This window comes from Mus pahari, chromosome 16, assembly GCF_900095145.1.
Source record: "Mus pahari chromosome 16, PAHARI_EIJ_v1.1, whole genome shotgun sequence".
In the NCBI taxonomy this organism is placed as follows: Eukaryota; Metazoa; Chordata; class Mammalia; order Rodentia; family Muridae; genus Mus; species Mus pahari.
Window position 1 is genome coordinate 45,224,082 of NC_034605.1, and position 17,746 is coordinate 45,241,827.

At 44.9% G+C, this 17,746-nt stretch overlaps 1 protein-coding gene across 1 annotated transcript; it reads left to right on the forward strand.

The window, feature by feature from the left end:
* Positions 1–2,138: 2,138 nt before the first annotated feature.
* Positions 2,139–8,507, forward strand: Edn1 (endothelin 1). Its single transcript, XM_021216043.1, has 5 exons — positions 2,139–2,468; positions 4,074–4,242; positions 5,450–5,608; positions 5,760–5,873; positions 7,287–8,507. The coding sequence occupies exons 1-5, from the start codon at positions 2,405–2,407 to the stop codon at positions 7,387–7,389; spliced, it is 609 nt and encodes a 202-aa protein (XP_021071702.1). The 5' UTR covers positions 2,139–2,404; the 3' UTR covers positions 7,390–8,507.
* Positions 8,508–17,746: the final 9,239 nt, after the last annotated feature.

A 17,746-nucleotide genomic window follows, 5' to 3' on the forward strand; every position in this document is an offset into this window, starting at 1 on the left:
CCCAGCTAATGGCTCAGGCTAGACACTGGAAGATGCCTTCCAGAACTGGGTTGGGCATTTCCGGGGTGGAGCTGAGGACAGGTTGGTCCTGACAGTTGCCAGTGTTTGGCCAAATCGGCCAGGAGGTCAGAAAGGGGTGTGTGTGGGTGGGGTGGGGGGAGGGGAGTATACATTTTCCCGGTCACCTTTCTCTTGCTGGTGGGAAACTTGGACTTTGGACCTTCCTGGTGACATCAGCTCTCCTCCCCTCCAGGTCCCCTGAGGAGCTGGGGTGGGATGAGCTGGCTTCCTGTTGGGGCCCAGTTCTAGGGGCAGCTGTCACCTCCTGGCCCCCACCCTCAGGGGTTGGGCTGAGGTAAGCAAAGCAGAGGTAGAGGCAGAGGCTTAGCAGTGGCCCTGGGCCTTAGGTGTGGGTGTGGGAGGGTTGCTGGTTCCTGCTTCTCCAATGTCTCCAGCTCTTAGTACAGAGTCTCCTATGGGACAGAGTTCTTAGTGACCTAAAGCTGCTGCTGCTGCTGCCACCGCCGCTGCGTTTCCCCTACTGAGATTCCCAGAGAGGTCACTGGGCCTAAGCACGGCTCTGTCCACAGCTTGGGTATTGCTATCAAGTCTGCCTTTTGATTGTAGAGATGAAGAAATAAATGCTTGCATGGGCTGGATCCCCGTGTGGGTCCTGTATTCGAAGCTGAGTCTATCTTGGCATCTACTCCCGGGGAAAACTGGAGTCAAACAAGACGGGATGAAGGAGGGACCGCTGTGGTAGCATCCTAGGGAAACCATTCTGAGTGGATCCTGTGTGTTGTTTCCAGCTTATGGGCGTCCTCCCTCTCCTCGCCTGAAAAGGGAAGCTTGTTGAAAAAAGCCAACATGTTTTCTGTGTGTTTTGCTTTATTCATGTAGACATGCTGCCACTTGTGCCTTAATAACCCATGGGCACCTGGGGGGAGGGAGTCTTTCATGGTAAAATAGACAGGAAACAGTTTGGAAAATGTAAACACGTTAGTAAACGGTGAGGTATGATCTGATCCACATATTCAGCATCTGCAGTCCTTCCCTCCCCACACCCGCCTTGGAGCTTCCTAATCAAGCACAGACCACACGTTTGCCCAAGTAACGAAGCAAAGTGGTGCGGAGGAGACTCTCTGGAAGTCAGGGAAGGGAATAATGGAATGCCATGAAGTCGCCTCTCTTTCGTGTGTGAGGCGCCCCTTCTCTGCCCGGCCACAGCTTGTTACTAATCATTTAGAAGCCGAGGCTTTAATTGTTTTATCTTATTAAAGCATAAGCCCCTGCAGCTCTTCATCTCCCCCTGGCGGTCGTCCCTGTCGTCATTTCTCAAGATCCTTCGCGATAGCAGGCAATTCCCAGGGAGAGGCTGGGCACAAGAAATATCGGAGAGCGAGAGTGTGTGTGTGGGGGGGTGCTTCTGATCGGCGATATTAGGGAGATAAGGATGTACCCTGACAAGACCATATTGTTGTTATCATTATTATTTAGTTTTCCTTCCTTGCTAACTCCTGATGGAATCTTTCTCAATCTCAAATGAGAAGAACTTTAGTTTAAAAAAGACTTGGGGTGGGTGGAAAAGTAGGGTGATCTTCCAAAAATAAACTGGTTCCCCGCCCGCCCCAGTAGCTAGGAGTCAAGAGCCACGAGTGGGGATCGTCCCCTTGTTTGATCCGGACTTAGAAATCAGAAAGACATAAAAGGAAAATCAAGTGAACAATGATCAGCCCCACCCCCACCCCACCCCCCTGCGCGCGCACAATACAATCTGTTTAATTGTACTTCATACTTTTCATTCCAATGGGGTGACTTTTCTTCTGGAGAACCTCTTGATTCTTGAACTCTGGGGCTGGCAGCTAGCTAAAGGGGAAGCGGGCTGCCGCTCTCTGCAGGTTCTGCAAAGGTCTCTGTCTAGTGGGTGTTTTCTTTTTCTTAGCCCTGCCCCTGGATTGTCAGACGGCGGGCGTCTGCCTCTGAAGTTAGCCCTGATTTCCTCTAGAGCCGGGTCTTATCTCTGGCTGCACGTTGCCTGTGGGTGACTAATCACACAATAACATTGTTTAGGGCTGGAATAAAGTCAGAGCTGTTTACCCCCACTCTATAGGGGTTCAATATAAAAAGGCGGCGGAGAGCTGTCCGAGTCAGAAGCGTTCCTGCACCGGCGCTGAGAGCCTGACCCGGACTGCTCCTCTGTCCTTGCGCGCTGCCTCCCCGGCTGCCCGCGACGCTTTCGCTCCGGTGAAAGGGCCACTTGCTGAGGACCGCGCCGAGATCTCAAAAAACCAGAGACGATCAGAGCGACCAGACACCGTCCTCTTCGTTTTGCATTGAATTCCATTTGCAACCGAGCGTTCTTTTTTTTCCTTTTTCCCCCCTCTTCTTCTGACCCCTTTGCAGAATGGATTATTTTCCCGTGATCTTCTCTCTGCTGTTGGTGACTTCCCAAGGAGCTCCAGAAACAGGTAGGCGCCACTTGCGAATCTTCCTACTTCAGCGCAGCGTTGTTCTCGCTTCAGTTTTCCACTTTTCTTTCTTTCCTTTTTATTTTATTTTATTTTATTTTATTTTTTAATTACTGCAGCTCCAGCAGCAAGTGCCTTGCAATTAACTTCTGTGTGAAGCGAAAGAAATAAAACCCCTGTTTGAATACAACTGACTACAACCTAGTATGATATAGCTTCAAAATAACGTTGTGGCAGTAAGGCTGAGGCAAAGATCTATTTTGAAATAAGTGTGTTTAGGGTTACACGGTGCATTTAGGAGCTTATTCAAACGCTGGCTTGATAGTGCGCTAATGTGTAAAATATTGAAACACTCCAACTTAAAGCCAAGGAATTTTATTCGGGTCATGCAGGCACAACATGAGCAGGGAAATCACCTGCCTATCAACTGTGCGGAGTAACCCCGCAGGCGGTTTCAGGGCGAAGCACATGCTTTCTTTAAAATTTGTCACTATTGACTTAAGGTTTCATTTGGCAGGTTTTTGGCATCTTCAAACACTGTGAGCTCTATTGCAGTTGTATTCACCTGTCCTGGGAGGGGAGCAGGGATCATTCCTGCCTGATTAAAGAATTAGACAGTACTGGCCGCATCTGGTTCTTTTCTCCTCCCATCCTGTTTTTTGAGGGTCAGTGCCCTCTTTTTGTCTTTTCATGACCCTAAGCAAAGAGAAAGGATGTCAAGGGGTGAAAACCCTGGAATGTGTCTGATCGTTTGAAATGAACAAAATCGAGCAGATAAACTGTGCGGCGATGCTGTGTTGGGCCAGAGGGAGGTGTCAAGTCCCACACAAGCTGTGCTGCCCAAAGATTCTGAATTCTGAACCCACAGGGTACTTCCCTGGGTCCCCTGAGCTGTACCTTCTCTTCCTTCAGTGGCAACTTGTCTCCCACCTGAAGTGACTATTGTAAAGTTAGTTTCTCTTCAGTGTGCAGGCATTTTCTGAAAGTTTTTTGCTTTCTGCCTATTATAAAAAAAAAAGGCACCCATATGCCACCTAGACTGGTCTGTGCCCCTACACACGCTGGAATGAGGTGGGAACCCCTAAAGATTTTATCCTGAGTAGGGAACATGGCTCCATAGCTAGGAATAGGCAGTCTATCTTATTTGCTGGTGGCCATCAGTCAGTTTAATCTATGGGAGTTGTGCCGTTCTATGTCTCAGGTATGGACTCCCTCAAAATTCCACCAGACAGTATCTATTTCAAAGCGGCTTCAGAAGGCTGGGGAGTCCTTTCCTAGGTCTCTCTCTCTCTCTCTCTCTCTCTCTCTCTCTCTCTCTCTCTCTCTCTCTCTCGTGTGTGTGTGTGTGTGTGTGTGTGTGTGTGTGTGTGTGATCTCCCTGCAGGTGGATAAGCCAGCCAGGGTAAGGGTGAAGTCCTGTTAAGCACCGAGAACAAAGGAAGCTCTTTCTTTCTGTTTGTGTTTCTGGCTAAAGGCAGTTTTTATGCCTTGTCTGCTTCTATTTGCGCTGCTAGATCTGGCCTGAATACCAGGGTGCAGGTGCTCGAACTGGACGCCTGAAGAGAGAGAGATTCCTACCAATCTGACCCTCTCTTCTCTTCACAGCTGTCTTGGGAGCTGAGCTCAGCACCGGAGCTGAGAACAGAGTGCAGAGCCCCGCTCCCAGCACACCCTGGAGACCCCGAAGGTCCAAGCGCTGTTCCTGTTCTTCCTTGATGGACAAGGAGTGTGTCTACTTCTGCCACCTGGACATCATCTGGGTCAACACTCCCGAGTGAGTCTCTAGAGGGCATCGTAGCCCTAGCCATCCCTTACTACTGGGGCTTTCTGGAGCCGGGAGAGCCCAGGCTGGGTTTCTGTTCTGGGAAGTTTCTGTCTTTAGGGTTTCTGAAGACAAAAACCTATGCCTCCCAAGGGAAACCCTGCTGACTGAGACAGGTCAGCTTAGTGGTAGCAATCTTGGAGGGGGTCTTCTGAGAGACTGGGGGGGGGGAGGTCAAGCTGCTTACTGTGGGACAGATCGGAGGGGCTGAGGACAAGCAGGAAGGGCATTTGTATGCATTTGAAGACAAGGAAGGGATAGAATAACTTAGCCGGGGGCTCTGGATGTGGGACCAAATAGCCCAGGTCCTGTGTAGGGTAGTCTACCTGTCCTTCTCAGAAAGGCACCATACCATCTCTTCCAGAGGGATAGGCTAGAGCCGGGTACTTCTTGCATCTCTCCTTCGTCTTTAGAAAACTGTATTTCAAGGCAGAGATCAGAACACTACCCATGGGTTTCTCTTGTACCTCCCGAGGGAACCGAGGCTCTTTACCCTCAGCCCCCAGCACTAGTCCACTCATCAGAAAGAACAAACACATTTAGTCTGTCTACAATGGCTGGCCACGTTCCAAACCAAACCAGACCCAAACCACCATGGACCTAATCCTTAGTAGGTGTTTCTACCAAGGGGAGGACTGTGTTCCTCGTCGTGAGAATTGAAGTGGATTCATTGCAATTTATCAGAGAGCATTTTGACACCGAGTCCTTCACAGCCATTCGATTTTACCAAACTCTAGGAGCAATTCGCCAATATGCCAGGCTCTACCCGGCAGCCTGTCTAAAAGAATCTTATGTTTTGGTGTGGCTGTAGTCCTCCTATTTTCTGGCCCCACAACCACCAGAAAACAGACAAGAAAAGAAAGAAAATACAAAGCAGAAACCCAAACAGAGGTTAGAATTGGGAAGAAAGCTCTCTAGAAGACATGGAATATTGTTGTTAAATATTGAAATGGAATGTCACTGAATCAGAGAAAAAGTTCGTGTTTTCCCATTTGGGGACATACACTGAGGACCATTGATAGGCAGACACGCCAAATGGCTTCCATTATCTTTGATATCTTGAGCTGTCCAAATGCTCTCTGAATTGTATGCCCAAAGAATGTGTCGTTTGGAAGATTATTAATTAAGCTAATATCTTCCTTCTCTCTTTCCATAATAGGCGTGTCGTCCCGTATGGACTGGGAAGCTCTTCCAGGTCCAGGCGTTCCTTGAAAGACTTACTTCCCACAAAGGCCACAGACCAGGCGATTAGATGTCAGTGCGCTCACCAAAAAGACAAGAAGTGCTGGAATTTCTGCCAAGCAGGAAAAGAACTCAGGTGAGCCGGAGCCCCTTTGACCTGTCCAGCCTGCTGGCCTTCTCCCTCTGAGACTGTTTTTTCACTTAAGAGAAAGGAGCAGAGACATGGAGAGGCAAGGTGACTCTCAACATACCACCACTAAAATGGTTTTGTCCCTCTGTCTTCGCAGGGCCCAAAGTACCATGCAGAAGGGCTTAAAAGACTCCAAGAAAGGAAAACCCTGTTCCAAGTTGGGAAAGAAGTGTATCTATCAGCAGCTGGTGGAAGGAAGGAAACTAAGAAGGTAAGAGGCTCACAAGGACTCCTATCCCTGGACGCCAGTGCCAATGGCTCCCTAGTCCTTCCTAGTGGGAGAAAGGCTTGAGTCCAGTAACTGAGTCGTCATGGTCTGTGGACTTAAAAGAGCAAAGGGCTCCTTGGATACAGGTGCCTTGAGTGCAGACACCTGCCCACTGTGTCTTAGCACACACTGGTCAGTCTATAGGTAGGGCTTCTACACTAAGCATAAGGGCAGCATTAGCATTTGAGTCTTTCCTCCTCTGGCTCTTTTCTTTAATGCTTGGCTCGAGAAACTAAAAATCATGTCAAGGAAAAGGCATTTAAAATATTTATCCATGTTACTCCAAAAGTAGTAGTCAAATGGCCAAAAGGAAACAAAGCCATTGGATAAGGTTGGTGAGGTCTAGAGCACGCTGCTTTTCAGGTTTATTCCATGACTATGGTTGAAATTGGCTGTTTAAAGAGCCAGGTGTCCCTTCGCTTGCTTTCTGTGGTGTAGGAGAGGACTGGATTAGGCAACCGCACAAGGTGCCTACAAGCAGCTTTTCCATGATCCTTCCAAAGTCTAAACTTTTTGAAACTGGGAGGTGGGGGTGCTCAAGGCATCCTTGTTCAGACCTGTCATAGGTTCACTGCCCTCTCTAGAAGTGTCTCCAAGAAATCCAGGGTCAAGGCGTTCTGAGCCCAATGTGGCTGTGGAGAAGGACTGCTGAATTGTTACTGCTCCTGTGTGGGGACAGCCATGCTCAGCCTCCTTCACACCTGCCACCTTGGGTTCTCTCTCCACCAGGTCGCAGTTGTTGAGTTGGCCTGACCTGATGATCAATACCTTTTTGCTGCTTTGTCTTCCGTTAACCACTGAACTGATAGTTGATGTTCTAGTTCTTTATGTGCCCCTACACACACACACACACACACACACACACACACACACACCGAGATTGCACCCCTCTTTAAACTGTCACTGAGCACTTGCTCAGGTTTCCCTGTAGGTTCTCTAATTTTTTCTCTCCATCCACCTGTTAACTTCCATTCTTTATGGGATTTAGAAGGTGCCAGTGTGCCAGAGGGCAGGACACAGAGGCAGAGGGTAGGATGCAGAGGCAGAGGGTAGGATGAAGCTTTGTAAGCACAGCATTTGGTGCTTAACTCACCATAGCCATGCTCATAGGTTTCCTCTCTGTAGCACTAAACATAAAAGCAGAGTTTATTCACACAATAGTCATAGACACTGCTTGAAGAGTTACCAAAGAGCACCACATTGCCACAACTGGTGGAAAAGGCTAGGAACTAAGACTTGGTGTGTTGGTGCCAAATTCTAATTTTAGACACTTCTTTAGCCAAGTCGTGATTTGTTTCCCTCTCTGTGAGTGTGCATTTAAATAACATTTAGTTTTCTCTTGTCTTGTCTTAATAGGTTGGAGGCCATCAGCAACAGCATCAGGGCATCTTTTCGTGTTGCGAAGTTGAAAGCTGAGCTCTATAGAGACCAGAAGTTGACACACAACCGAGCACATTGACTACAGAGCTCCCCGGCGTTTCGGAAGCCATCCCTTATATAGCTCAAGCCCCGTGGCCAGCTCTGCACTCTCCATGCTGGCTGGGATCTTAGCAAGACCATCTGTCTGGCTTCTACAGTTTCTTGTTCAGACTGGCAGAGGACCAGCATCCTTGATCCAAACATTCCAAGAAAGGTTGAGGTGTTCCCTAACCTGTCTGTGTTCACTGGTAGTGAGTGCCTTTCTGCCTCTTCTTGTTGGTTGGGAATGACAGAGGACTTCTCAGAGAGCAGAGACACGATGCCATTCTAGAGTGGCATCACCCAGAGAGCCAGGAGATTCCATAGCAGGGCGGAGTTTCTGTAGAAAGTCCTTAGGGAGTGTTCGTGTCTGACTCAGGCGCCTGGCACATTTCAGGGAGAAACTCCAAAGTCCATGCAAAAATTTTTCTGAGGAATGCACAAATTGAAAACATACTCAAAGGACAAACACTTGAGTTTAATAAAAAAAGAAAAAGGCAAGAACTGTTTTTGTTTTAAGTTGTAAAATGCAAAACTCAAAGCAACTGTTACTACTGTACATTAGTATGTATTTCATGAATATGAGTCTACCTCACCTTTCTGCACTGTCATACACATTCTCACCTTTAATTATTGCCTCCCTATACTCTCTCCTCTCCACTATCCGGGTTCCCTATCCTCTATACTGTCCTTGCCTCACAGAAATTGAGTCAGAAGTAGATGAAACATTCCCATGCTAATCTGCTAGCTCTGATCTATGAGAAAAAAGGATGACAGAATCTGGCCCCTGTCCTTGACCTTGGGAAACACAATGGCATAGAGTTGTTTGTGGACATGTTGAAAACCTGGTTTGTGCTTTTTAGCAGTAAAAATATGTTCCCGTATGTATTGTAACTGGCTAATGGAAGAGGTTAGATTGAATTTTGATGTACTTATTTTTTTATAGATATTTATATTCAAACAATTTATTCCTTATATTTACCATGTTAAATATATGTCTGGGCAGGCCATATTGGTCTATGTATTTTTTAAAAAGATATATTTCTGAATGAAATTGAGAACATGCTTTGTTTTGCCTGTCAAGGTAATGATTTTAGAAAATAAATATTTTTCCCTACTGTACCGACTTGTGAATTATTTCTGAAAACCCCAAGAGTTGATAATCCTGAAGGGAAGTGGTGAAAAATGGCTCTCTAGGAAGGTCAAACTTAGAAAAAAGGAGGGTGTTGGCTTGATTTAAACAGGAAACTCGATATGTTTCTTTAAAAGATGCTTTTCTGGCTAGTTGACCTTGAAGGCCATACAATATGAAGGAAATAGAGAATTAGAAAGAAGATACATGATATTTAATAAAATATGCATTTGTACATTTAAAAAAAAATCCTGCTTTTGGATTGTGTTAAGAAAACACAAAAACTTTAAGTCTTGTCTCCCCATGGAGTACAGCCTCTGCTTCTTGTTAACCTGAAGGTATCTCCAGGGAGGCCTGTCATTAACCTTGTTTCTCTGACCTGCCATTCGGCAGCTTCCAACAGTTTAAGCTGATGGATTGGTGAGAGGCGCTTTCTCCATAGTACTGGGCTGGAGGAAGCGATGGAAAGATGATCCTCCAACACCACAGCTATTCACCTCCTCCAACACCACAGCTATTCAATCTCTGCTCCTCACCCAGCGGCTGCTACTCGAGCAAGGCCTGCTTGCTCCATGGATATTGCTGGTGCCTTTTATTTGCTCCAACTAAGAATTTTGTTTATTAAGGAATACTGAGAACTGTTTCTTCTTCCAAGCTCAGGACTGGCTGAGTGCCCCAGAAGGAGAGTCCGGGAGCTGATTTAAGACATTTACCCCCAACCCCATATGTGCACACCAAAACATGGTCCTATCAGCAAAGACTCATGGGAACTTGCTGGGCTTCTAGAGTCTTCACTGACTTTCTCTAGGAGAGGCTGAAGGGATGGCTAGCATTGAACAAATATGAGCTCTCGATGATTACTGTTATCCTAACTGAGGCATGGTATGTCAAATCAGTCTGCCAGCCCACATGGCCAACATCCCAGGCCGCTCACTGCAACTCTTTTTCGTCCCCTGTTAAATTATTAGCATTTTAAAGCATTGTCTGAGTGAGGTATATGAGAAAAGTGTCTGTATGCCTATTTTATGTCACCTAATGAATTGCTTGCCACTGTGTGACTGGCAGTGGCTGCAGGGTGGGGGTGGGGTGGGATGGGGTGAGAGTGTCTCAAAACCCTGGCCCCTTCCACATGGTACTTGGTACTTCTTGGCCTGCACTTGGCTACCATTTCCTATTGAGCAAACTTCAACCTTCTGCCTCAGGATCTCCCTCATTTATTTAGTGCGGGGGAGGGGGAGGGGGGAGGGGGGAGGGAGAGAGGGAGGATGGGATGGGGGTGGAGGGATTTTCTTTTCTTCTTCTTCTTCTTCTTCTTCTTCTTCTTCTTCTTCTTCTTCTTCTTCTTCTTCTTCTTCTTCTTCTTCTTCTTCTTCTTCTTNTCTTCTTCTTCTTCTTCTTCTTCTTCTTCTTCTTCTTCTTCTTCTTCTTCTTCTTCTTCTTCTTCTTCTTCTTCTTCTTCTTCTTCTTCTTCTGTTTTAAGAACAAGTCCAGTGGTGAAGATGTTGAGGTGGTACCAAGAAAACAAAGAACGCCGCCATTGCAATGCATTGAAGAGGGAGCTGGGATGGGAGAAGCCACTGAGAAGCCAGTTCAGAGAATCCTACAGCTGGAGTGAAGCAGTTGTCATTTTTAATAGGTTAAACGCTCACGTCCTTTGGTTCCACGATTGCTGCTTCAGTAACTGGCAAGAAAACAGGAAGGTGTGAAGCAGTCTTCCTCCCCGACCCCTCCTCTGGGATTCAGATCAGCCGTCAGTGGGCCGGGGGCTTCGCAGGCAGCCCATTCTTTTGCGGGCACCCAGAGGAAATGAGCTGAGCTCCTAGGAAGGTCAGTCAGACTTCCTCCTGGATTTCCAAAACTTGCTCTTTCTGGCAGCGCGCTTGCGCCCTTGCTACAGACTTTTCTCTTTCCTCTTAAGGGTCCCGCAGGGCTTCAGTCTCAGGAGAGTAGAGCCTGCGAGGGATGCGGTGACGTTTGGCAGGGATGGGGAGAGAGAAGCCCACTAATGAGTGCTTTCTTTTCCCTGGGGATTAGCTTCTTGACTGATGAAAACCATGGGTTTGAATTCCACCTGTGCTGCTCCACAGCCTAGCAGTGAGGGGAATGATATTCAGCTCGAGTTCCCTTGGAAAGAGACTTTCTAAGATCAAATTGGAACTTCGCTGATTGTTTCTTTTCTGGAAAGAAAAGAAAACAGAGACCCAGAGACAAGGGGGTTGGGGGGATGGGACGGGGGAGTCAGGGTGGGGTGGGGTGGGGGAGTACTGAAGTCATACAGCAAGCAGGGGCTTCTACAAAGCTGACAAGCTTGAGCGCCACAGAGACCGCTGGTTCACCTCCAGATTTCTGGAGTTCATCTGGAAGAGGCACTCAAGCAAACCTAAAAAAAGGGGGGGGGTGTTCTGGGAGGCTGGTGGGCAAAGCAGTCCCCAGGAAAGCTTCACCTCCCAGCTTCTCAGATAAAGTTAGCTGGTCCAGTCAGAGCTGGAGCTCTCTGGTAAAGCATTTGTCTAGCTTCCACCAGCCCTGGGCTGGATTCCTGGCAGTACAGAAAATGGCAGCCTGTGGGGTGGGGTGAGAGGCCCTTGAAGAGGTGTATAAGTCTTATTGAATCATTACATGAGTAGCTAGGAAAACATTCAATCACGTTTAGATTTATTTACCAAATGAAACTCCAATGAGTCAAAGAGAATTCTTTTAGTGGAGTGGCATTTGCTCTATAATGCAAGGTGGCGTTTATCTTCCCAAAGTCTTGAAAAGGCTGGTTTTTAAGTCCCAAATCTTAATATGTTACAACAACTTGTTCTCAATGGAATTCATTCATTCCCTCACCTCTCTACAATTGCAGGGCCAGAGCATCTAGTCTGACATTCAGGAGGGATGCTCTGTTAGTGACTCTCCATGGCCTTCTAGATTTCAGTCAGTCAAGTCTTTGTAAAGAAGTTGGCTTCCCACAGCATTCTCACTTCCTTTCCACCTGTGAGTCACCTTCTCACCAGAACCCTGTCAGGAAGCTGGGGCCACTATACAAAGTCCTTTGACATCCAAGGAGACAGATACACCAAACTCGTGGCTTCTCCAGAGACCTCAGACAAATAGCAGTAGTGAAACTAAAGATCCCCGGTTTTCTGTTGTTGTTGTTTTTCTGTAAACTTTTTCAGATCAGAAGAGGTTTCTTCCTTCCTAAATTGGGGAGAAAGGAAGGTTGTGTCTGTTTGTGAGTAGGCTGTGAGTGGAACTGTGTTTTGTTTTGTTTTGTTTTTTCTCCTTGGGGAAAAAAAAATCAATGTTTGAGAGGTTTTCACTGGGAAAACTCCCAGTGGATGGCACTTTGTCAGCTACCTAACTTCATCACTTCAAAGCAGAGTGGGCAGAACACTCGCTAAGATGGGTAATACCCATCTCCAACCCTGGTGTCACTGAGGGCTTTATTAACCACTGCTGTCCCTGAAGCCAGCACAGGGAAGAAGCTGCAATGATGAATAGCAGGGTCAGGATCACCATGTCACTTCAAATGCTGGGCAATGAGGAGACAGAGATAGAACTGATACCACGGGATAAGACAGAGAGGAGGATGTATCCTAGCCATGACAAGATGCTGATACCAATGAGACAGAGAGATAGGACTGATACCACGGGATAAGACAGAGAGGAGGATATATCCTAGCCATGACAAGATGCTGATACCCTAGGATACAACCCATCAGGAATCTCAAAGTAGTTTTGCCAGCTCAGAATGTCCTGTTTCTATATTATTCTTCTCTTTCATATTCTGAGGAAACCCATGCCCCTTCTGCCCAAATTGCTGTGAAAATATTCAGGGATGTTATTCACAGTAACCAGCTACCACTGACATTGGATTAGGACAAATTGTAGAGCAGGCCCCAAGTGAACTTCAACTGGTCTACAGGTATGAAGTCTGCAGATGCTGGATTGGGACGAGGGCATGTGATGGAGAAAAGGGGTTGGTCTCTATGTGAAATTTCTAGAATTCTTGTGCCTATGGCTATTGATCAAGCAGGAGGTAATAATTTCTACATTTCCCAAGTCATAGTCATCTACATGTCATGTCCCTGTATATGTGTGTGTATGTATGTATGTACGTATGCATGTATGTATGTATGTATTATGCCATTGTCTTTTCCAGCATCCCTGAGTGGCATACCAGTGTCTCAGAGATGTCAGGACTTAGAAGCCCATCAGCTTCATAGCTGTCCCTCTCACTGTGCATGTCCCCTTGTTTATATTCTGGGATCCTTTGGAAGACCTAGAAATATTGTGAGGTCTCCTTTTTTTTTTTTTTTTCCCTTGGAAACTTTTAGCAGACTAATTTTACAGTTGTGCAAACTCAAGGCAGAGTGCAGGCAGAGGCTTGGTAAAGCCTGGTTCTGCTTCAGGAAGATCATCGCGGAAGGTATCACTTAAGAAGGTGCGTCTTTCCTTCTTAGGTCAACTTAGGCCATGAAAGAGTGGGGAGGCGATTTATTATTTAAATAGGATGCATTTGATGAATGTTTGGCAATGCTCTAAATCTTCTGAACCCATGGCTAGGAAGCATGACATGGCTGAACCCATGGCTAGGAACCACAAGCACATGATAACTGTAGATCAGGATAACGCCTAAAGCAAGTCAGAGTTTCAGAATCACCTTGGTCTCACAGAAGTGTTCTGGACCTTGGATTAACCCTAGAACCTTTATCCTGAGATCAGGCTAAAGGTCCTGTAGACCTTCCTTAGTGTCTCTAGCTTCTAACATGCCAACTAACAGATACCTACCCAATTAATTTATAAAAACATACATAGGTTTTGAATTATGATAAAGTGATGGAGGGGGTTGACATTCTTCCAATAGATGTAATTAGACTACAGAAGAGTTAGAAGAATTTGATATGAAAATTTTGTATACTTACTTTTCAGAAAGTTTGTGTGGCCCAAATTTCCTTATTAAAGTTTATTCACAGTGGTAGACTAGGGACTCAGTAGGGAATTCTTTCTACATCTGTCTGTTCCAACCTGTCTTATGCATCATTCTCACAATAAGAACATGTACCCAAAGTTTTAGTCAGTTAACACAAAGGTAAACTAAATTTTAAAATGTTTCTTGTTATCCTTCATTTTATCTTTCATCACTATCTTCTGCATATGGTGGGGCAGAGTACCATCGATTGAGACAAGGACCATAAAAGAAGGGCCAGAGTAAAAGGAAAGGTTGGAAATGATTGAACTTCAACATTGAGCATGCTCAGTTTAAAATTTGTACTTATCCGCATGGACATATGGAGTTTAAGATTTGTACTCATGGCATCTTCAACCATATCCTACATTAGTAAGATGAATGTAATAAACGAGATGTACCAACTTACAGATTTAATAAGTGTCAAGCTATGATTGACATCATTTCATCTACCTATACCATACATCCTGGCCGCCATCCTAGGTTACTTTGAAGCTAATCCTAGCTATTGCTATCTTAACATCTGTAAAACTTAGAATGTAGATATAATGGCTATGATTTGCTTTCTTCAACCCACTAAAATGTTGATACAGTCAATCAGATGTGTGTGTCTACAACTTATAAGGAATAGAAAATGTTTCCAAGCCAATGGAATTCATAATAATGTCCAAGGCAAATGCACATGGTGGCTAACACTATCCCATATCAGATGTTCTTGGGAGAGCTTTGCAAGCACAAGTTTGCATTTGGAAACACCCAGTGGAAGCTGGTAGTTTTTGTATTTTGGGATTTTTTTTTTCTTGTACTATTTTGTTGATGAGGAAACTCCTTGAGTTTAAACGTCTTGAAATTAAGGGCCACTTGATCTAATGCTAGGCAGTTAGTAAGAGTTACACACTCAGATAATTTACTCAGTAAGATTTTTTCTTTTAATTCAGAAAAAATAAACCGCCATGAAATTATGGTGTAATAAACTCCTCTGTAGTAAAAGTAAAAGGGACAGGTGAAGGAGGGAGGGAGAACACGATGAGAAGAGAGATTGGTTGAGAATTGTTCTTCACGGATTCACTGCCTAAGCACAATCCCATGCAAGAGTTTCAAGATCCAATCAAAGGTATGGAGGCTTCTCAACAAACCGTTTTGTCTACAGATGACTCAGTAGAACAGAACAGCCTAACACGCTCACACCATTGACTCACAGGGAAGGGAGGCAGGAATCTGGATCATTACAAATTATCATATTTGAATTCAACCACGATAATGAATACAGCGGCACTGGAGCTCTTAAAGAAACACAACCAAAACAAGCACCAGAAACAAGCAGCTGTAAGTTCTGCAAGCAGTGCTGTTTTTTTTTTTTTTTTTCTCTTTAAGTTATCTTGGTAAAGACCAGAGAGAATAATTAAATCAATGGTAGTGAAAATCTTAAATCAGCAGAACATTGATAGAGAAATCCAAAATGGTATTGATTGAAATTTTTTTCTTTTTTCTTTTTTTTAATAAAAAGAAAGCATTTCCAATGGAGTTAAACGAAATTTGGGGATTTTTAACTTGATTTCTACCCAGTACTATAAAATATGCAAAAGTCTGTTCTTAATCAAAAGTAAAATTATTTAATACTCAAAACCTCCACCACGGTTACAAATACCTCTTCTACAGATTAAGAATTTCCATTCGAGTTAGGGGAATGAAGTGCTTAATTTACACATCAACTTGGTTGCCCATTGGGGTTGGACAGTTTGCTGAAGTATGATTAGCAACAGGGATGGCTGTGGAGCTTGGTTTCTGGGTTTGGTCCCTAAAGACTAGTTCATTTTGCTCTAGCTAATGGCCACTAGGTGCCCTGTTGGGCAAAAGACAAAGTATACTGGACAATTAAGAAGGTCATTTTATTTAGACAGTTACAGCAAGAATATTGATCATTAATAAAGAAGAGAAAGGAGACCTGGACTTTTACAAAGATGGGTTCCTCAGAGGAGCCATCCATGAGTCTTTAGGAATTCGGAGGAAAGAGAGGTCTGGCCTTCTCCATTCATTGTGAAAATATGGAGGGAAATGGTGGGAGCACACTGGCCCTCTTTGGCTCATCATTTTTTACAACCCAAAAAAGTAGTTGATTTCTTGAGGAACATGATGCGTAGGTAAAACTCAACCCTCTTTTTATGCTCAAGATGAATACCATTCAGCCCTAGAACATTCCGGATCCTCATCAGCCTCTTGAGCAGTGTGAAGCAAGGAAGGTCTCTGTAGAGTTTCTCAGAGAAGTGACGCTGTTCCTGCCACACCAGTTATGCCATCTACACGGCGATGGGGATGATCTTAGTCAGGGTTTCAGGGTTTAGCAGCCTAGGCACCTTACAAGAAAGCTGCAGCTGGGAATAAGTAATGGTGATGTATGCCTTTAATCTTAACACTCGAGAGGCAGAGGCAGGCAGTACTCTGAGTTCGAGACCAGCCTGTATTACTGAGTGAGTTCCAGGACAGCCAGGACTACAGAGAGAAACCCTACCTCAGAAGACCCTGAAGGAGGAGGAGGAAGAGGAGGGGGAAGAGGAGAAAGAAAGAAAGAAAGAAAGAAAGAAAGAAAGAAAGAAAGAAAGAAAGAAAGAAAGAAAGGAAGGAAGGAAGGAAGGAAGGAAAGAAGAAAGGAAGATAGCAGGAAAGAAGGAAGGAAGGAAGGAAGGAAGGAAGGAAGGAAGGAAGGAAGGAAGGAAGGAAGGAAGGAGAAAGCAAGCAAGCTTTCATGGGACTGAAGCATTACTATAAAGGTATATGCAAAAACAGAGTTGTGAGTCAAATACTGAGGGCAAGCAGTCCAATGGATTCTTAGAGGTCTCGGTGTTACTGGCTTATTGGGGGTTTGAACCTGGATCCCGGAAACCACCACAAGCCTGATTTTTGAACCCCTCCCCAAATGCCAGTTAAGGAGACCCAGAAGAGTAAAGAGAAGAGGAAGATAATTTCTTCAATGTGGTCATACTGGGAAGAGGAACAAGTAAAACCATTGGGTGGCCTCCGAAGTCCAGGGTACTTAGATGGAGTTTAGGTTTGATAGAATGCAAGAGATTTGTGTAATTACGGAGCCATGATTGAGGCAGAGTCCTGCCTCATTGTTGATCACCAGCATCTGGAGGATCACCTGGATAACTTGAGGGAACGCTCTCCTTCGGCTGGGGCCAGGGCTTCAGCCATTCTCTCCCCATCTGTGTGGTATTTTTGGGTGGGGGGATTTTAATTCCTTAGGGATGATTTTTTTTCTATTGTCTGACAGCCAAAGCAACTGGCAAACGTGTCTGTCTTTAGAATAGTTTCTTTCTTGCCAGTATGGTTAGACGCCAAGGAACTCCCTTTTTATGTTAGAACTGTAGAACTTCCAGGTGAGGTTCCTGGAGCTCCTTGGATCATGGGGAGCAATGGGGTCTTTGGAGACTCTGTTCAAGCCTTCTTTCTTGCTGACCCTTTGCACGAAGATTCAAAGCAGGCAACAACAGCAAGTCCTTGAAACACTAGATGTAAGGCCATACATAGGGCTAAACCTTGTAGTGCATTTTCAGTAAAATAATAATAATAATAATAATAATAATAATAATAGATTGGATCTGAGGTTATCTATGGCCTAGAGTTCCCATAGAGATCTAGGAACTAGGTCAAGTGGCAGAGAGAAACATTAGAAATGCCAGTTTGAAGGATTAATGTTAAACCTTGAGAGAAACTGGAGGGACTGGAAGTCAGATAAGGGTTGGCAGCTTGGGATCACGAGAAGATCCAATCCAGTTGACAGATAGGTACCAAAACTGGTTTTCCCACAGCTGAAGAGCGAGTCAATTAAAATTTCTCGAGACAAAACAGAGTTTGCATGTTCGTCGGTTGCGTGCCATTGAAAAAAGTGATCTAGAACTGTGCAAAGCGTGGGGGAGAATGGCAGTGTGATGGCCTGGAAGAGTGTGTACCCGATGATCAGCTTCTGATAAGACACAGAATTTCTAAGGCCACACATGTTCAATCAGAAATATTACCTTGCCACTATTATTAACCTCATTAGAAAATGAGGGTGGTGCAGGGTTTCAGAGGCACTTAATTAGGCAAGGCAAGAGTGATAATCTAACAAGCAGACTTTTTGAACTAGCCATTTAGAAATTCTCATAAGAAATTTCAGACTGGAATATATATATATATATATATATATATATATATATATATATATGCCAAAAGCTCACCTCTAGAGTGTACCTGTAGTATTTGTAAGTTTGGAAAAATATTCACTCTGAATCC